The sequence below is a fragment of the Polistes canadensis genome, unplaced genomic scaffold, assembly GCF_001313835.1.
Source record: "Polistes canadensis isolate GaletaPanama2010 unplaced genomic scaffold, ASM131383v1 scaffold_280, whole genome shotgun sequence".
Lineage (NCBI taxonomy): Eukaryota > Metazoa > Arthropoda > Insecta > Hymenoptera > Vespidae > Polistes > Polistes canadensis.
This window is the reverse complement of record NW_014569827.1, coordinates 51,987-73,817: the sequence shown is the minus strand read 5'-3', so window position 1 is coordinate 73,817 and position 21,831 is coordinate 51,987. Positions and strand designations below refer to the sequence as shown.

Here is a 21,831-nt window from a genome sequence, read left to right as displayed (position 1 = left end):
TTTAAATGCGACGCCAGAACCAGGCGTTGTCTACCAACCGCGTATAATTCCGAGCAACTCTCTGTGTACTCGTACAATTGTGGTGGTGGACTGTTCGTACGTGTCGTTATCGTTGTACACATTCCTACGAAAATACAGAGAAACACGAGGGCAAATACACACGCACACGCACGTACATACATTTATACAGAGACAGATAGACATTGCTAGTACATATCGCGAGCCACGGTGTAGTCAAGCGGCATTTGCATGAATTTGTTGGTCGAATATACCTCGGCCCAGGATCGTGCTTTAAACTGGATATGCTCGATGCCTAGGAGAAGGGTAGCGTAAGGGATGAAAAGGGTAGCGTAGTAGGTAGTATACTGGCGGACAACGAAGCAAGCTGAGAAGGGCTCCTTTAAGAACGCGACCGTGTTCGAGTTACTTTCCCGGAGAGCTGACTTTTTTCAATTTGTTAATTCAGGGTAATCTTGAGGGTGGCTAATTTTATACCTTCCTTCGACTTCCGTGCATCTCCTTCGCCAAAATTATCTTTCTCTGCCGTTTATCTTTCAATCTCCATTTCTCTTTCCTTACTTTTTCCTCCTCCTCTTTATTCACCACCCCTTTTTTTTAGACTATCCTGGATTCTTCTCTCGTGACATTTAATCTTCGCCGTATTTTCCTTTCCCGACTTATTTTCTTCAATTTGACTATCTCCTTACAAAACGTTCCCATCCTCTCTTTCAGGTATTCCTCTGAAAAGAAAACTGACGATATGTGTATATATATGTTATATTACTATTTAAACAACGTTGAAAAGAATATAATTCGCATAAATTCGTATTCTATTAAAGGTAACAGTTAAGTAGAAGTGTCGAGGATTTGGTTCGAACGTGCGAACAAAGTGGACGTTTCAGTCTGGAACCGGTGTCTCTGTCTTTGAACGTTCTTGGAGAACCAAGAGAAAGTGATAGAAACCGAGAGAGAGGGAGAGAGAGAGAGAGAAAGAGAGAGGGGCGACCGAGGTCTAATGTACACATAGGGTTGCTGCTGGTAGAATGACGGGCGTCGGCCATGTTGTCTTGACATTCTCCCTCAGGGGTTGTCGGGGGTAGATATATTTAGCCTGCTGCCTGCCTCCAGGGATTCTCGCCACCCTGCAACTCCACCCAAACCCCAAAGCACTTCCGACTTATGATGCCGTTGTCCGACCGACCGACCGACCAACCGACCCTTCCCACCAGTACCGTCGTCCTCGTCGTCGTCTTGTACGAGGTTTACAGACAAAGCTCTCTTGAATAAAGAAAACACACATTCCTAACCACGTTCAATCGAATCCAACGGAATTTTCGACGGCAGACATACATTTAGAAAATGTACGCTTATAAAAGACAATTGGGAGATCGTTATGTTAAAAATTTCGGCAAGAATTTTTGTTTTTTTCAATGTTTAATAATATCAGTTCAGACAAACACTGGTTCAATTCTTCGCCTTTAGGGATAAGGTATTTTTTTTAAGTGGGATATACAAATTGTCATCACGCTGGCAAGAAGTCATAAATAATGATGACAATTATATTATTCAATTTATTATTTTGTTCTATTCTAAAAACGGACAGAACTTTCCTAAAACAGATACTACTTTACGGACCCATTTGAATTTTGCCGCGTGATCTGTCGGTAATATAGGTTGCTTTAAAACAAAAGAAAGTAATTAGGCCGGTAGTGGGAGAAGTGACACGTATGCGAAGCTGATAGGAGGAGTGACACGTAGACAGCGTAGATAGGGATAAAATCAAGAGAAAGATTGTTAGAATTAAAAGAAAGATCGTTAGGATCGTAAGAATTAAAAGAAAGATAGGAAAGAATAAAGCTTAAGTGTCGTTCCTCTATTTATAGGTAAGAAAACTTGGATTTAAGGAACTGTTGTAAATAAAATTTAATTGTTGAATACATTATTCATTTGTTCAATGAATAAAATCTGCATTTATAGTGAAACCCAATTCTGTTTATTAACTATATTATTAACTATAAGAATAAGAGAAAAATAATTGAAGAGAGAACAACATTTTCGAGTATTATTTCAATTAGAATAACGCAGAGTTTATAAAGTAGACTAAGACTGTACAGGGTGTATCGGTTCACCGAACCACCGGAATTTGTATAAAGAATACAAGAATATACCGTGTACACGCTCAATCCCAATCTTTATTACGGAAAACGAACAGCGAGCAATATCAATTAGGACGGTAGTGGTGGTGGTGGTGGTGGTGATGGTAGTGGTAGTGTGGTAGGGGTGGTGGGCGGTGCATCGTGCACTTCAAGATCAGCGATTCTGGGTAATGACGGCGGGCCTCCACAATAACCGTGCGTCGCACTGCGAGCACATCTCTGAGAGCATTAGAGGGGGCGATGTATAGTTAGGAGGGGTTGCGCACCGTGTTTTCTCGGGCATCCCCCATCCTCTCATTCTCTCTCTGTCTCTTCCTCTCACCAGTTACCTCTCGTTCCTCCACCTCTTCGTTCTCTTTTCCTTTCGTTCACGTACACGCGTATATAAACTCTCCCCTCTTACTCACCCTTAATACACGTAGATTCAGACATACACAAAACACACACACACATTTACACAATTTCCCTTGGCAATCCCTCTTGTTCCCTCTCGCTCGCGAACCGCTGAAAGAAGTCATCAATATCGCGTGGCTTTTCGCTTCTGGCCATCCGCAAAAAGGGACAAAACTATTGCCGCGGATGGGCGGAGTCACGCCTAATCCCCAGAGTCAAAATGGAAGTCTCCGGAGACACCCCTCAGCTCCGTGTTCCCCCCTTAGTACACTCTCGGGAAAGTTTTGTCCGATCTCGGTAACGTTAGGCCGGACCGGAGGGTGACTACGGACGATACTTGTACGGCCGCGTAACGTATTACCGAACCGGGAGGACATTTTGCGAATTTCCTTCCTCTCTTTCTATCTTTATCTGTCTCTTTTTCTCATTCTCTCTTTGGTTGTACATACAACCAAAGAGGGACGTCCGCGTTGCCCTAGCTAGGAACTTCCAAGGAGAAGACGAGGGCGAGCTTACGGAGTAAAAGAGAAAGAAAAGATAGCAATGGAAAAGGATACGTACGACCCGAACCCCGTGCCGCGCACCCCCTTCGCTTCTTGCTGCTTCTCTTCCCTTCTTCGAAAAATAAAAGAAAAAAAAATGGGGGAAAAGGTATATACGTGGTGGACTTTCGTTTCCTTCCTTCCCTTCGCTTTTCTTCTCTTATTTCTTTCCACCCTACACCCCACCTCGCTTCGCCCTTTTTCTCTCCCAGCCCTTACGCGTGCGTACGTGCCAATACCTCCTCCTCCACTACTAGAAACACGCACGTGGAGACCATTCGAGAATGGCTTTCGATTTCTGTCCTCCTTGCCAAAAGGATCCAATAGGATGTGTATACGTTATACACATATATCTTCTAAGGGATGTTAAGGGTGAAGGAATACGCTATGCAGTTTCATACGTTTCGAGGATGTATCCTAAAATGAAATAAATAATATGATGGATAAAGTCATTTGTTCACACATTTTTACACGTCTCTCTAAAGTATTAATATTATTATTATAAATATTATTTTGTGCATATATTAGTTATTTAGAAATGACTTACTAAGAATGATATACAAAACATTCAAATTTTCTTCGAATAATCTTGATGTTTTGATGCATCAGAAATGTCAGAGAAAAGAAAAAAAAAAAGATAAGACAAAATAGGAAGAAACAATGATGTCGTGAGATAGTAGTAGTACCACACCGAGTTTCCTCGACCTTTCAAGATTCACTTTCATTTTCCGCTTGGCTACGCGAGTCTCCTCGAAATCCTCGTGGCACGAGAAGGCAGGCAGGCAGGCAGGCGAAATCTCGCGAAAGGGAAAAGAAAAAAAAAATGGGGTTTGTAAGTTGTGCGGATAATTCTCCGGAGCCAAGGAGGGGGTTGAAGGGGATAGCGGAGTTCGTATAAGGGCGGCCTTCGCATACGATAGCTGCTAGGGAAGGTAAGGAAAGAGGAAAGAGGGTTGTCGAGCGTATTTTTCCGAGGGAGGGTAAGAGAGGAGGGAAAGTTGACTACGATACAAGTAGTAGAATTTCATACAATCTTGAGCAAACTTCCTTCCCTTACTCGGAAAATGTTCATCCTTTCTCGTAGTACTATTATTTTCGTTTTCTATCCTTTCCTATCTTTTCCTAAACTTCATTTATTTATCGTTTTCACCAAGGATCTCTCCTCGAGATTTCATTTTGACGACAGAGAATCGTCAGCGACAAGTTTATTATATTTTCACACCAAAAATTGTCTATATAACCGATGATAATTAATTATTATCAACAACGCGATATATATCCCAACCCCCTCGTAAAAATATTTATTATCGCTTATGTCGATAATACTCGAATATTTTCTCATAGGTTTTTTTTCCCCCCCCCCCCCGTAGAAACAAAATCTTTATCTCTTATTCGCGAGACAACGGCAATGGTTGTCGTAAGAGAACAGTGTTGGCAAGGTAAAATGGGAAAGGTAAAGAAAGAAAGAGAGGGATAGAGTGAGTCGGAGGGAGACGAAGGATGGAAAGAGAAAGAAAAAAAGAAAGAGAGAGAGAGAAGAAACGAGATCGAGAAAGAGACAGCGAATCCCACGGGACTATCGACTGCCGAGTCCCGTGGGGCAAGTCGATACTCTAGGGACACCCCGTCTTTCTCTTTCTCCTTCTCCTTGGATGGTGGTACTCCCTCTTTCTCCTCACCTCCTCGTCACCTCTTTCTACTAGCATTCAAGTTCTAAACACTCGACGCAAGCGCAAGAAAGCTCTCTGTACTTCGACGTTAGCTCGACTCTTGATATTATATCGTCTCGAAACGACCATCTCGGCCGGGCAACAGTAACTTTTCTTGCTTCCTAAGGATAGATATAGTTAAGAGAAAGAACAGATGATCTTTTTGCCTCATCGATCACCACCAACATATATATAAGTATTGATAATCGTCGTTAATTTGGATCAAACACTCTACCAAAGATAGATAGAGATAGTTGAACTATTTATTCTCTAACCAAAAATTTAAGAAATATGTTCATCCAGAATTATGTAGAAGAGTGCTACGTAAAAATGATTATAATCATGCTAGAGTTCCCAGAAAGAATTTATGCACACAGTAGTGATATTAAATAAGAAGAAAAGATTAATAATTCGGTTAAGAATTTTTTCGGCAAAGAATTTTTTCGGCAAAGATGTAATTCCTTCTGGAGTAAAATAATATTATCAGAGATGAATCGAAATTGAAAATATTATTAATAATTAAGAGAGAAAAAAAGACTCGTTGGTTTTCTTTGATGCGAGATCACATGAAGGTAACGACGACGTAGTATTACGTAGAACGGCAACAAGCGGTAACAGTGTGCGGTCGGGTTGTCAGCACCGGTAAGTTATTTAGCGGTTGAGGCTGTAGCAGTTGGCAGCGCTGTCTAATTGTAACGGCACCTTTGGGACTGGTATCACTCCCCGCATCCGTCGAGCCACCCACTTTCCACCCTCGTGATCGTCCAACTCTCTCTCTTCTCGTTTCTCTCTTCCTCTTACCCTTCTATACCCTAAACCTCCTCGTCGAAAACGCTCAGACGCCGTAAACCAAAAATACGACGACACTTTGTCGAAGCATCCGCCTCCTTCCCGGTCGCCCGCCAGCCCACCCGTGCGTCTTAGTTTCCTACAAAAAAAAGAAAAGTCACTCGTCTTTGAGAGGGTGAAAACACAGTCGAGGAAAGGAAATAAGTGGTATATGTGTATATGGACAGAAAAAGGAAAAGATAAATAAGATAAACTATTATATGATATTAATAAATGTTTCTGTAGTATCTGTAAGTGTGTTGTCTTTTTATATTTTATAGTGTTAGGTATAATGCGTTGAGAGGTCAGTTGTTCGCTGTAGATCGTGATAAATATATCAAGAAAACGTTTGCTGATACAGAACGAAATATCTGCAAGGAAATTCTGCAATCGTAGTAGGACAAAGTATCGGACTAGGTTGTCGCCTAATAATCGTCGGGTGTCCTAGAGAAAAGCGGCTCTACGTTTCTCTCGTAAACCGGTGTGGAAGCACGAACGTTTGTTTTATTGCCAGAGCTTCTGATATCACGGCGGTTGGTAGCAACATTGGTAGAAAGTGAGGCAAGCAAGCAAGCAAGCAAACGAGTGAACAAGCAAGCAAGCGAGTGAGCGAGTGAACAGGCTGCCAAGCAGGAAGGCAAGCAGGGAGGCAGCATTATCTTCTCTTGTTGAGGGTGAGAGAGGGCGAATGCCCTCCCCATGAGATCACCATGGCAACCCCTGCACGGCCCGCTACGGCGTCCTGTCCTGCGTGCTTCCATGTCCTGCCAACATGGCGACTGCTAACCTCCCAAACTCCGACCAACGACGATAACTTGAAAGCCTCTTTTGCTCTCGTTCTGTCTTTCTCTCTTCTTCTTATTCTTATTCTTATTCTTATTCGTCTAGTTCTTCTTCTCTATCTCTTATTTTTCTTTCTTTCTTCTACAACGCAAGAATTCGTCGACCCGCTTTGCATTCGATCCGAAAAAGAACCGCTCGTCTTCGTCGAGGGAGTATGGAATAAGAAAGAAAAAGAGAGAAAGAGAGAGAGAAACCCGTACTATCCTACTAAAGGAGAAAAAGAAGGATAAAGAAGCTTGAAAAATCATCTTCGAGGAACGAAATCTTATCTCGGTCCGCGCGAGTTTATGACCCTCGACGTGCTCCCGTAGATTTGTTCGTAGGCTGAGAACGCGACTTGGTTATATCGTCCGTGCGAGCGCGTTTTAGTGCAATTGCTTGGATAAATATTTCGGATTATAAGAACGAGATCTATCTGGCTATGGGAAAATAACAACTAACTCGAAATCGTATTATCGAATTCTGTGTGTATGTATATATTTCATTCGAATTCGGCATAAAAATGATGATATTTAAGATTAGAATATTTTCTTTTTTGTTTTGTTTTTCTTTTTTATCGTAATACGTAAATATGTGCTTAATGTATTTATGCATATTACGAGAAATGATAATGTTGAGGGAAATGGGCGAGGATTTTCATTTAACCAGAACGACGACGACGACGACGACGAGGAGTTCTCTACACCATAGGAGAGATATTAATTACACGCACGTTGAGTCCATTCGTTCGGCGATTCTTCACACCCCTCCCACCCCCGTTGTTCCGTTCATCGGTGTACGAAAGAACGTCCATAGGGAGAAATTAAAAACGTGGCCCGCGGCAAAATTAAGACATATTTTTTAATAAAGCCCGATAGCGATCCCATTTGCCATTGCGACTTGCATTTTGAGGGGGTTTTGCGGTTTCCGCCGGAATAATCACGAAAATCAGACCGTTACATCCATACATATATACACACATACTTACATCCACGTATATATGGTTTTAAACGAAAAATCGTGGAACAGCACGTATATCTAAAGAAAATGTATGCATAATTCATGCGTTACGATTACTATCGCCTTTACCGAGTTACCTGAAATGATTACAAGCTCGACTTAGGTAATTTATTCTCAATTAAAATTACGATACAGATCGATTTTTATTCCTTAACACAATCCGTTAACAAAAAAAATAATCGCATTAATTAACTACTTTAGATTTTGTCTTATTTCATATCATCAATGGGATCGAAGTAAAAATAAAAATAAAACGATTGAAAGTAACGAAGGCAGGATAGAAGAAGAAGAAGAAAGATGGATAGATAGATAAGGAAAAGTATAGAAAGAAGAGTTGAAGAGAAAGTTCCGAAACACGCTAGTCGTGGATTTTACCGAGTTTCGAACTAGGTAGGGTTCTTCAAAGCGGGTTGCCTATCCGGTGGGAAAGGGCTGGGAGAAGAGATACTCAGGGATAGGATGGTTTCCCTCGCTAAGTCTGTTAAGGAAGACTCACGAGTTTCCTCTCAAAGGAGCCGCGAATATTAAAATCACATTTTAACCTAACCTCTTCGAGGACAAACTCGAAGCTCAAACAACTAAGTTAATAGGAATTAAACGAACTCTTGTTCCCGAACTTACGACCCCGTTATTTTCTATATATATGTGTGCATGCTTGACGTATTTATATACATATTTTATACAAACATTTTCTATATACGCGTGTTATACATTTAAATTATCGAAAAGTAGGAGAGAAAAAAGGATTCATTTCTTAAAAAATCATTCGTCATTCTCAAGAACAGTAGTTTAGTTACAGAGTTTGTTTCAATAAATGGATTCTCATTCGATAGATCGAAACGAAACGGATATCGAGAGCTTCTGGAGGATTTACAGGACACAATGGATTGACGCGAGCGTCAGTTTCCGCGAGACGTGTATTTGTATATTTATGTATATGTACGCAATATAAAACATATATATATATACGTTTATGAATGTACACATACACAAATAGAAGTTGTTCATCGTACGATAGTCGAGTTTAACGCGGTTACGTCGATCCGCTTGTTGCAACTTCAGATTTATCATACGCGAAATAATCTTATGCATCACATTTTCTCTTCGAATACGAATGTTGCATATATATATATATACGTGTAGGTGTATTTATTTATATAATATATTATACATACACATACATATATGTATTAATATATAGAGTGTACTCTTCCTTTTTCTCCCTCGGGCAAAGGAACAAATATGTATTGTATGTATGTATTCGTGCGTGCGTGTTTGCGTGAGCATGCGCGACTTACGAAAGTTTTTGTCGATATTTGACAGCGGCAACTTTAGAGGGTCCTAACCGCCCTTTCCGTCGCCCCAGGGGGCTCCGTATCTAAATGCAGGCATTAATAAATCGCGCGTACACGCGTACACCTAGCGGCTAGGTGTCTTCTCTCTTTCTCACTCATTCATTCACTATTTCCCATTCTCTCTTTCCCTCCGTCATACTTACATACGTATGTACACATACCTACGACGTGCAAAGGAATCGTCCTATGTCGAGTTAAGTCGCTTTACTCTAGCACAGGGGAGGAGAAGGGGTCTTGATGCGTTTATGGAAATGGTTGGTGCTTTGTCCGAATATAGCCTAAGGCTTGAAGAAGGATAACGAAAATAGGAGGTTATTTCGAAAAGTAAATTTGTCAACGTTACAAATTTAGGAAAAAATTACTTTATTCTTGAACACATATTATCGATATTCGATTATTATTTCTTCTAATTTAGTGTTGGGGAGGGAATAAAAAAAAGAAAAAGAGAAACGAAGAAAGAGATAAATTCCAGTGGTCGTAGATCGTAAAAGCAGATCAAACGCACGTGTTACTACTGATGTGGTATTAGTATTAGTATTAGTATTAGTATATATCTAGGAATATAACGTGGGTCTCATTCTTAGAATACAGAAATCATGCATCTTTCATCAGTCCCCCAAGCAAGGAGAGCGGTATAACCGAGTATAGTCTCGTTGAATCGGTGCAAGACGCGGTGCAAGACGCGGTGCAAGACGCGGTGCACCGGCTTTAACGTTAGTTTAATAGTTATAGAGGCAACTAAGCGATACGTGGTAAATCGTCAGTTGATGCGTCGTCGTACGTGCAACGCGAGGCAAATCTAGTTATGGCAGCCGGCCGGCCTCTCAAGCCGTCTTGTTGCTTAATGTGATAGACTGCCATTAGGGGCATGCATCTCGCTGTCGTGACGAGGGGCCAGAGGGAGGGAATGGGGAATATAGAATATAGTTAGGATAGGAGCGAGAGAAGTAAGAGAGGGTGGCTGGGTGGTTGGTTGACTGGTGGTGGTGGTGGTGGATAGGACGTAATAGTGGTTGTAAGCTTGTAGAACGCAAGGAACCCACGACAGGGTGCGTTAGTTCGATCCACGTTCTAACTACTAAGACGTATTACTTGGGCTATGAATTATGCAGCATCTCTCTAGTACCTTAGCGAATAGCCTTAGCTCTTGTAACATCTTAGGACTTAGGCAAACGGTACCACCCTCTCCTATCTGAAATTTCGTTAACTTACCCTCTCGTTGCGTGCACACGCGAGACCACCTGATTTCCTCCTCTTCCTTTCGTAAACACAAAGACATACCGGCAGTCCTCTGTCCTCGGGAGTCCTAATTTATCTACAAAGTGGAGCTTTTTAATGTTTCATTCGTAACTTGAGATTTATCGGGAAGATGTATCGTCCTCGAAATTTTTCTTTCTCACCAAAAGCCTTTCTCTCTTGTTACTTATTTTTACCTAGCTAATGTGCGTACGCATATAAACTCTTACACGTCACTTTGAAAGGTACATTGTGTTTGTGTCGTCAGCTCGGTAAGAGGAGGTCAAACAAACGTTATCACGAGTAGAATTCTCTCTCCGCACTTACGAGTCTTACGAACGAACGTACCCCTAGTATTTTCTCAGCTCATTCGTTTCGTCCAGCTTGTTGGCTTTCCTTCTAAATTAAATTTCACCTTCATTTAATTCCTATGAACAACGTGAAAATGTTACCGACATAGAGTAGTAAGTAGTGGAACTACTTACATACTCGAAAAGATTAACCGAACAATATTAATTATTTACCATTATTCCTTGTGCACCATGTCAAACCATCTATACTTACTATTCTTAACTTTCACTCTCGAGTGCGCTGGTATTTTGTCACGTTCCACTATTCACGTATACATACACACGTTGATACTCAAATAGATATATATAAGTGTATTTCGATCAGATTGAAAAAGAATATCGACGAATAATTAAAAAGGTGAATGAAACAGAGAAAAATAGAAGAAATCAGATTATTTTTATTGAGGAGATAACATTATTCTTGGAAAATAATTGTACGAATTAGTCGATGACTGCATATGAGTTCCTTCTTAGCCGCTTCCTATCTTTAATACTTCCTGCGAGTAAGTGAAATAAGAGGAGGAGTTGGAGGAGGAGGTAGGAGGAGGAAAAGGCAAAGGCAGAGAATCCAAAGAGCTGCTGGATGCTGGATGACGTTGGTGCAGGAGTAGAAAACGAAGGGGGTGTGGAGGAGAGGGTGGATGAAGGTGGTGGTGGTGGTACAGGAGGCGTAATGGAGGTTAGTTAAACATTAAGCATCCCTTGATACCTTGCTAACCCCTTACTAACCCCAGTTAAGGTGTATGCAAGGTATACAGCTCTAGGTGGTTTCCTATACCTTACGGACCTCCGTACACATTCTTACTAATTGACGTCCTGCGCCTCTGCATTATGCACTCGCGATTACTCTCAGGCGTTTTCATACTAAAATATATCAGATCGCTGGTAGACTACTGAGTTCTTAGCTATCGCTTTGATAGAAGGATCGACCTTGATCCGAGTACGAGAGAAAAAGAGTGAGAAGCAACCCTTTGCAGCAAAGGGGTTCGATGCAAGCATGCATCGAATCTATAGCTAGTTTCGTTTCCTTGACCTCGATGCTGCATTGACCCTTTCTTCTTTCATCCAATAGTGGGAAGGTCTCGCAGAACGCGTGTCTCTTCGTAACCTTTTGCCAACGACACAAGTTTGATCAATCTTATTCGACATATTCTTTTATAAGATTGACAATAATTAATTGGTAGAACAACTAAATTGTGTAAGAAGTTGAAAAGAAAATTCGACTTTGAAGAATCGTAATGAGGTTTTATACTAAAAGGAATGACTTTTCGTGGTCGATAAAATCGCTGAGTAAGGATCGATCGTATTAATAGGTCATTAGTATACCATCGGACACGCCCTTCGTTTCCTTTCTCTCTCTCTCACTCACTCACTCACTCACTCTCTCTCCATGAAGTAAGCCGGAATCTTCTAATTCCATGGGGACCGTATCCGCTAAGAGCGAGCTTTCCTTAGAGCGGGTATCATGCAATGAATTCTGAACGGCGGCGGCGTTCTGCAAATGGCTCGATCGTTCGGGTAAGACGATAAAATATCTTTATTTAAAAAGAAAGAAAAAGAGAAAAGAAAAAAAAATCTAGAGGGTAGTTACGTACGGTGCTTGCTTCCTTCCTTGCTTGCTCGATCGATAGATCGATCGGAAATCTTTCTCTTGAATTTACACCGCGTTATATTCGTTCTTTTTTATGGTGACGACGACGACGACGACGACGACGACGACGAGGACAAGGACAATAGAGGAGATGGGGAGAAGGGAAAGGGGGAGGGGGGAGGAAGAGGACGACGAGAGACGCTGAAAACATGATTAAAGATTCTCCGACGTGGGAGAAAATGGATTTCTGATACGCGTAATGCCACCCTATTTGGAACTATTACGCGTAAGTCCCCTAGTAAGCTCCCTATATCCATTCGCTCTCTGGTGGAAATATATTTACTAGATCAGAAGGTACTTACTCTTGACTCGGCCCTCGAGCGTAAGTCTAACGGGTGATTCCTAAGCATCCTGTCGATACGATGGGTACTTTAAAAAGATTTTCGTGTTCTTAGCTTAGTTAAAAGATTTCTTTCGATGGGGAGGAGGAGGAGGAGGTGCGAGGAATGGGGAAATATATTATAAAAAAAGGGGAATGAGAGATTCGCGATAGGAAGAAAAATAAAAATCGAAAGGAAAGAAAACAAAAGATAAAAAAAGCGATTGATCGATCGATCGATTTTTTAAATCGGACGAAGAAAAAGCATTCGAAGCAGTGGCGTGGAAAGTAAAAACCTCTAATTGGTACACGGGAAATATAAACAAGCAAACCGGCGAATGCGAATGGCGATGATTTATTGCAAGGTTTGATTGAATTCATTTGACTCTGTTTACACGATAGCCGCTCGCACATTTCTCGCCCGTATTCCACCACCCCCGTCTGTTCACTCTCTCTCTCCGTTCCTCCCTCTCACCCTCTCTCTTTCGATATTTAGACTTTTCCCATTCGCGCGTGTTATTTTTTTCGTCGATTCCGTTCATCCGTTCGTTCGTTCGTTCGTTGCCGCCGTGAAGTTGTTCCCTGTAAAAGTTGAAACAGCGGACGATGCACGTTTTTTTTCTACGTGCATACTACCGGCCGCGACGCCTGAACCGTAGGAGGAGGAGGCGCTTCAACCCTTTCCACCAGCACCCCTTATCGTTCGAAAGCGTACAACTTCGTTTTATTTCATTTTTGTTCGGTTCGGTGGAAGGGCCGGCCGCCGCCGTGCGCCTAGTCTCGAGACCCGACACAGGGATGATTTCGTCGATCGCCCTGCGCATGTATCTTTTATTCGACGTTGATTCGTCGTTAGCAGTCGAACAATAACCACTCGATATATACCTACCTCTACACCGTATTCCTGTATTAGGTGGAAAAGAAAATTAAAGTTTTGTTTCCTTCTCGGTACAGTTCCAACGTAATTTACCTATACGAGAGTTAGACGTAGAATAACATTCTTCTTCGTATAGTTTACGGTTTAAAAGATTTTAGGATTCGTGAAAAAATTGGGCCCGTTTGCTCTTTATCCATTGAGCTATCCAGAGCCCACCGTCCAATCTCTTCACGAATGCCTAATTTAAGTATTTGGCATGGTGATGCTCGTCCCACATAAATATATTCTTTTCTTTTATGTATATAAGTTTCCATTTAATTCCCATAAGAGAAAAACTTAGAACAATATTTCATGAAATTCGTCGCGCGTTTATCTCGTAACACCTAAAACGTTATTCCGTTTAAAAGTAAGGTAAGCGGAGGCCTTAAGTTTAACACGTCGAATGGCATGCGACTTGCAGTAGCGAGAGTTAGCTTCCGGTTCTTAGAGAACCCTCAACAAAAAAGTAGATGATGGGTAAGAAAAGGTGGGGGTAAAGCGAAACGTATCTCTACCGGGTGTTCTTCTCGCCTCAATCCAGAATAGATTTTTCCTTGTTGAAGCTTGCAAAAGGTATAAGAAAAAAGAGAAGACCGAAAAAGAGAAATAAAGCGACTATAGCGAAGGAGAAAAATCTAATAGACTATCGAAATCGAGTTTGAACCCCTGTAAGAAACTACCCCCGGTCTCCAACGACACCTCTCCCTACTATTTTCTTTCTCGCTATCTCTCTTCTTTTTTCTTTTCTTTCTTACTTTACGAGCTGTATTCGCGATACAACACCATCACTAACTCTCTCTCTCTCTCTCTGCTTTATCTTTCTACGAACCGAGAGGGGTGCCTGAAATGAAATCCAGTTCGCATTTGAATCAGTCGGTAACGTAATCCATTAGTATCTAACAGCCAATGCTTGGAAGATGATACCATAGAAGACGGAGGAGGAGGTGATCGTAATATGCGACATCGAAGTGTCGTTAACAGTTAGCCTACTCTCGTCTATCCTGACAAAAAAAAATTCTATTCTATTTCCGATGGACCTTGAAATAAAAAAGGAAACGCGTATAGAAAAGTTAAGTATCCTTATTGAAGTACGATATAATCTAAAAAGGTTTGGAATTGAGGGTAAAGCATCTCATCGATAGTATAGGTAGATAGATATGTAGAGGTGTATTGGGATGTCGTCTGTCATAATATTCTCTTTTAGTTCTGTTCAGCAACGAATCTCTTTCATCTCCCATGGCGATACTCTTCTAATACCGATAAATGCTGCTATCGGCATCGAATCGATCACGACAGGTCGAGATAAGACAAAGATCCACGAATAACGTCGACGATATTTCCTCAGTGATTCTCAAACTCTTTGCATCGAAAGAATAAAGAAAAACAATGACCAAAATGTAACTCTAATACACAACTTGTGTTATTTTATATTGAATTTTTGTGCGATTTGTGTTAACCCTTTGAGTGCTGAATACTTTTAACTGAAGTATTTTCTACGAATGAAATAATTTATTATTAATGTGACCAGATGCTAATATTTAATAAATTATATTATTTTCATCTGACAAGATGCAACCAAAAATATTACATTATTTTACATTTACATTGATGAAGACAGGCGTCTGAACTTTTACCAAACGCATATATATATCCATAACACTCAAAGGGTTAAAGCTGAATAGAAATAAATTATAAAATTAGTTAGATATAAGGGATATATTTGGAGAAGAAGCGTTATCGAGTCGTTCGTTGGCTGTTGTCTTCGTGCTCGTCGTCGTACCCGTTAAAGGGCCACTTTACGTCGGTAGTATCGTAGATGCAGGTAGTACGCTCGATGCCGTTCCTATCTACGAACGACTAGAAGGCGTCGTAGTCGTAGTCGTAGTCATGTAGTCATGTAGTCTCTTCGTGTTACACGACGCCTCGAGCGCGACGGAGACATCGTGTTTAGAGGAAGATCCACGATAGCGATAAGCCGAAGTACAATGCTTTGAATACCCATCCAGCATTCGCGATACCATCTTAACGTTCTCTAAGAGTAAACGAAATTAAATTCGCTCGACGCCTTTAAGTAGCAAAAGGGAGAAAGAGAGAGAGAGGGAGCGTATGTATGTGTGTGCAGAAGAGAAAGAGAGATAGAAAAGATATAGTGCATTCACACCGAAACTACGAGTTCTTCGAAACGGATACGAAACGCGTGCTACGCAAGATCGATACCTTTCTTCCCCCTTTTCTTTCTCGCTAGGAAGAATCACCTTTTTCTTCATAGATGGTGTTACATGTTAGACCCGATCAAATATTTAACAAATTCAATAGATGTCTATATAATATATAATGGTACTTTATTATTCCTATAAATCGGTATATTTCTTAAACATTTTTTCGGTATAGTAAAAAGGATCGAGAATCTAATATCACATCTGATGATACAAAGTATATAATATTAACCCTCGTTGTGTGTTAATCTCGTCTCGAAGACATTTTAAACGATGCCTTACGATTAAGATAGTAATCTCGTCTTTTCTTTCATAACGCGTGAAGGAATATAAATATAACTTCAAAAAGAAAAGAAAAGAAAAGAAAAGAAATGGTGCGGGCTGTGATAGAGAATAAAAGAGAGGCTCGAAATCGGAGTTTTGTTACCCTTCGGTATTCGATGTTCGTTCGCGATGATTTGCTCGCGCGCGCGCGCGTGTCGAAATAAGCGAAAAAAGGAGAAAAAAAAGGGGGAAAAAGTTGGAAAGAGAGAAAATAAAGAAAAGCTAACACGCTAGTCGAAGGTAGGTAGGTAGGTAGGTAGGTATGTGTTTGATTTTTCCATGAAGTCCCGGATCGCGGGAACGCACTCCGCGGGGGGATGACAATGTACTCCCACGGGAATGAATGGAGGCCTAGCTAGGTAGCAGCCACCCAGTAAACCACCCTTCCTCCTTTTCTATCTCTCTCCGCGTCTCTCGGCCCTCCTGATTGTTTCCTACGTGTCTCCTACGCTTTTTCCGATCTTCCTCCAACTCCTCTCATCTATACATACATATATCCGGGAGTTTTCAACTCGCTCGTTCATTCCCTTTTCTCCTCTCCTTTCTCTCTCAACATTCACCAACCTTCCGATCCACCTTTTCTCTTTCTCTCTTTTTCCATCTCTTTCTCTTTCTATTTCTCTTTCTCTCTATTGCTTTCGCTCAGAAACGGCCGCGGCTTCCAGCACGGCACAGTCGAAAAATTTCCTCGAATTCAATATCCCTCGATATTCTACATAATTCATGAAAATTGAGCCGCCGGCTTTTTTGCCTGAACCCTACTACTACTCTTTTTCTTCTTCCCTTTTCTTTCTCTCTTTCTCTTCCTTTTACTCTCACACATCCTCACGTTGAAACATACAGGAACGGTTCCTCGCAGACGAAAGCCAGCAATGGTGCACCAGTTTTACTTCGATCTCCTCGTCTGCGCGCGTCTAACTTTCTATTCTCTGTCTCTTTTTCTCTTTTATGCTAGCTCTCTTTCGTCGGTTTTTCACGAACACACACACCCCACCTCCCCTGCTTCCTCCCTCTCATCGTTCACCCTTTTCTATCGACGTCAAGCTTCGAGGACACAACTCTCGTGATGCTCGTCCGTCTAAAAAAATCCTCACGTTGTTTCTATCCTTTTCGTGTATTTCATTTTGTTTTTCTCCATACCATATTACGACCACATTTGTGGCCCTCTTTTTCTTTTAATAATAATAGGTTATACTTATATAAGGTAACGATTTTGATAAAGATTTATTCGAAAATAAAACGTCTGACATTTTGATTATGACAGACAAGCATATTTTCCTATACCCATATATATATATATAGGACGTGTGCATCGTAGATACCTTAAAGGTCGAGTAACACGTGGTCAGGGAAAAGATGAAGCTAAGAGGGGGGCCGACGTTTAATCTAAAGAAATACTGAATAATAGAAACGAGTGGGACGAGCCTCGCGATTGGCTTATGCAATATTCAAGCTTCCTTTCCAACCAAATTCACCTACTAATTAAGTTTTCGGTTGTTGAAGAGCGTTAAGCAAGTTGTCAACCATTTAACTGGCTTCCCTGTTTCTCTGTTTTCAGGTTCTTCCTTAAGTTCTTTCTCAAATGCAACCAGAACTGCCTTAAGAATGCTGGCAATCCACGCGACATGAGACGATTTCAGGTAAGATCATGAAACTTCTTCTTGTTTTTCTAATCTCTTGTCCATAGTAAAAATTGAATTAAATTATCCTCCTAAAACGTATGAAATTGATGAAATGATGAAAACCCTTAACGCAAACATCAGCTTTGCCACAAGTTGAAAGTAGAAACTCTCGTAAAGAAACAATTCTTTTTTAATTTCCAAAAAGGAAACGTCCTCGAGGAAAAGACAAGAATTTCTCGATGGGCGGCCATCGTCGAAAGTTGAGAGCCCCATCCAGAAGACTTGTAATCCAAGGGGTTGGCAATTAGCTCAGCACGGCATCAGCCAACCCGTCCACCCTTCCTTCCCCCGTTTCATCCCTTATCCTCCCTAACGACCCCTCCTACGATCCTTCTACGGACCGACGCCCGTATCTCGCCATCCACCTAGCTTTTCTTCCTTTCGTTGAGACAAAAGACAGAATTAAAAAATAAATTAGCAAAAACCACGTCGCGCGTTTTCCTTCTACCCTCCCCACCTCCTTTACTCCTCCTCTCTACGTTCTACTTTCTTCTACTCCTTTACGTTTACTTCCAACAAACGTTTTCTTATTGTATCCCCTTCTCCTTTTCTCAGTAAAGGTATATATATATCTATATTTAGTAAGGTTGGGCTGAACCAAAATTAAAATACTTATCGCAGTTTCGAATTTGTTTTGGGATTGCTTACCGTCCAAAGTTACGAATTAAAATTTCAGCCCTTCTCAAAAGCCACGAAAATTTCGCTTACCTGAAGGGAGAAGAACACCCACCCTTAACCCGCTCTTATTCTTCGCAACTTGCCACCGCGTTATTCGCCCAGCTAATACCACCACCGACTTATGCGAGCAAACTTGGTGGCAAAACTTTGACCGGACAAAAGTTTCATGGCGCCGATTTTACGAATGACTTCTCTCGCTGAGGAATCCGGAACGCGAGAAATTCTTGCCCTTCGAACAAAACTGAAAATAAACTTGCGATATAGATTACCTCGATTCGATTATCGTATCATCATCGTTATTTCAACTAATTTCAACGCGAATTTATCTCTATTTATCTATTATAATATTTGCACGCGAAGAGATAGGCGCGCTTTTGTTTTTTTTTCTTTACATCCATGTGTAAAGTAGAAACCGCGAGAGTCACGAATTGCATGCCCAGTATACGAACATACAGACAACATACGCGTTATCACATCCAACAAATTTGATCGTGTTTACTTTCTCGCAAAAAAATGCAAACTCCAAGTTTGTATATCATGCAGTTCGCGCGCGCGCGCGTTAAACGCTTCGATTAATTCGTTCATACATACGTTTTAGCATATTTCACCTGCCCCATCGGAGTTAAATCGGGACATGAAATTTGTTAGATTATGAGAAACGTGTCCTCGTGAAGTTTATTTCATCGACAACGATCGTGTGTTCGTACGTTTATATCATTACACCTGCGGAAACACGTATAATTACATATTGCATATGCATATACTCATATACGTATAACATATTATATTATTAAACACGCTTAACTAATTACTATTCGATTTCTACCTAATCTTTAAATTATGTTCCAGGTGATCATATCGACGCAAGTCGGAGTGGAAGGTCCATGGTTAGCGGTCTCCGATAATATGTTTGTACACAACAATAGTAAACACGGACGTAGAGCGAAACGATTGGACCCCAGTGATCCTGGCGAGTACAACAGTGAGTAGAAAAACAAAAAACATATGATAGTAATGTAATAATAGAATGCAATTTATTCATTTTGGAATAAAATTTGGCATCGAATCGTTCGCGATCGCAACGTGTCACGATCGATGATCGAATTTTCTTTTTTCGTTCCTATCTCTCTCAATATATATATTTCGATACTCGAGTTTAGTCTACTTCAAACGGGACGATACTTTACGGAAGAGATTACGATCATAATACGCGATTAAAGCGGCGTAACTTGGGTAATCGAGTTTAAGCGTTCGTCTCTCGGATCCCTGCATAGCCAGTATATCTATCTCACTCGGTCTCTTTCTCTCTCTCTCTCCTTCTCTCAGGCAACTCAGTGGCGTATAATCGATCCCATTAAGTCCGTTATACGTTCTCGTTTAAAGGTAACGTCGTTAAGTAATACGCTCTCTCCTTCTCTCCCTCTCTCTACACACAGTTATTTCGCGACAAATTGAACGATGCAAATTGATCCTTGCGATTGGTTGAAGAAAAGGAAACCTATCTCCGTAATCTTGACATTTATTCCAAACTCATCCTGATAGAGTTTAACGTGCAATTTGATTCGAGACTCCTTCCTCCTGCTCCTCCTCCTCCTCCTCCTCCTCCCCCATCTTTTCCACCACCACCCTTTACAAGCGGAAAGATCAAAGCTGATTTCCCAAACGATTCACGGTTGTCACTCGCAATTGGAAGGAGGAGAACCGAGTGTGTTGCTGGCTGCTGTTCCTCCACGTGCGCGGCGTATCCGAAAAATGAGAAAGAGAGAGACACGGAGGGAGGAAAGGAGAGAAAGAATGCTCCTGCTTTTCTTCGAGATCAGGTATAACGACTCGGAAGGGACGGTGAAGAGGCGGAATTGTAAGGAGGGCCGAAGGAGGGCCGAAGGAGACTGGGATATAAGGAGTCATAGGGCAATTCAGCAAAGTTTGGCGTCAGCCGCGCATACAAACGGCTGATATCACGCGGATACCTCCCCCTCACCTCGCTACGTTTACTCTCTCACCTGCACTCCACTTTCCCTCTCTCCCTTTCCTTCTTTCCTTTCTTCTTTCATTCTTTTTTCTTTCTTTTCCTTTCCTTCTCTTATGCTTTTCTTTTTCTTATTTCTCTTCCAAGGAGTCTTCCTCTCTCCCGCTCGTCGTTCCAACAGAGCCAAGACAAGATGTAAATCAATGGGATGCGGAAAAACGAAGGATCCCGTCTACCCCTTCCCATTGTCTTATTCTTATTCTTTTCTTTCCTTTCCTTTCCCTCTTTCTCTTTTATTCCCTTTCCCCTTTCCTTTATTTCTTTTTCCCTTTGTCTGGTTGGCTGCCACACCAAGAGCAAAGACACGAAGAGAGAACGGAATTGGCCCTCTCTTCTCCTCTTCACTCCTCTCCCATCCTCGTCCTATTCCTCTTCCTCGCTCTTTTATTTTTTCTCTCTCTTTGTCTATCTTTTTGACTTTCTCGTTTCCTTCTTTCGCACGCCGACGACCATGCCGTGGCGCGTTGGTTTGTGAATGCTAAGTTTAAGCTATCTCGTGGCACCACCCCCTTCCTGTTCGCTCACCCTCGCAAGCCCCCACTGACGCCACCACCAACACATCCACTCTTTCCAAATCCCCTCGTGTGCTACCCCCGAAACGCTGGAACGAGCATACCAATGAGAAAGGACCGAGAGGAAGCTTCCCGCGACGTTTCTTCTTCTTCTTTTTCTGACCCAGAGTATCATTCGATTTCTACTTCTTCTTCTTAACTCTTATTCTGATTCTTATTCATCTTCGTTTTTTTTTTCTTTTAATTCTAATTCATTTGTACGAAGAGAAGAGAAGAAGATTTCTGGACTTTAAAGATATTCCCTCAACCCTATTCTATTCGTTAACGAAACGCGCGATCATAAAAAGAACCCTTAATATTTGTGTAAACAATCCGGGTGTCGGAATAACAACGTGACTCTTCGAATTCGTACAGTGTGTACGACGGTGGTAAAAGAAGAGCTTGCAGAGGATCGCAAGAGGGTTGAGAGAGAGTGAATAGCAGCACCCCTTACCATTCAATGCCACGGAGGATTTTATTTATTCCGAGTTGGTACGCTTGTTCCGGTCTTCTCTACCGAATCCCTCTTTTCAACTCTCCTCCATTTCCTCCTTCTATTCTACCACCACTACAACCACCACCATCACCACCACTATCTCCTTCTCCTCCTCCTCCTACTCCACCCCCCACGTTTCTCTTCTTCTTTCTCCCACCACCCTAGCGCTCGACAATTCCCTACCTAGGATGGTTGCCAAAACGGCTGCTTCCGTTTAACGACTTTCTTGTATATCGAATGCAATAAATACCCTCCTAGCGCGTCCCATTCAAGAATCTCAGTTTTCAAACCAAAGTCCAAACTCTTGAAAGCTTTCGCGTTACCACTTAAACTTATCATCCCTTTATTTTTCTTCTTCCTTCTTTTCCATAATCGTTAATCGTCACGTTCAACTCCATGTGGTTTAAACAACAACAACAAAAATACAAAACAAATCTATAGAATCAGACTTAATGGATTTAAAAGAGAGAAGTTTCAATGGAGAATATTCTGAATAGGGGAGGGAAGGGCGGGGAGGGGGCGCGTATAGTTTTATAGGTGGTCTCTCTTAAGCTAGGG

At 41.5% G+C, this 21,831-nt stretch overlaps 1 protein-coding gene across 2 annotated transcripts in view; it reads left to right on the top strand.

The window, feature by feature from the left end:
* Positions 1–21,831, top strand: part of LOC106791044 (transcription factor collier) — an 80,337-nt gene that overhangs the window by 53,746 nt on the left and 4,760 nt on the right. For both annotated transcript variants that reach the window (XM_014756393.1, XM_014756392.1), the window contains exons 7-8: positions 17,396–17,477; positions 19,047–19,179. In XM_014756393.1, the coding sequence (XP_014611879.1) occupies positions 17,396–17,477; positions 19,047–19,179 (215 nt within the window). The remainder of the gene's footprint in view (positions 1–17,395; positions 17,478–19,046; positions 19,180–21,831) is intronic.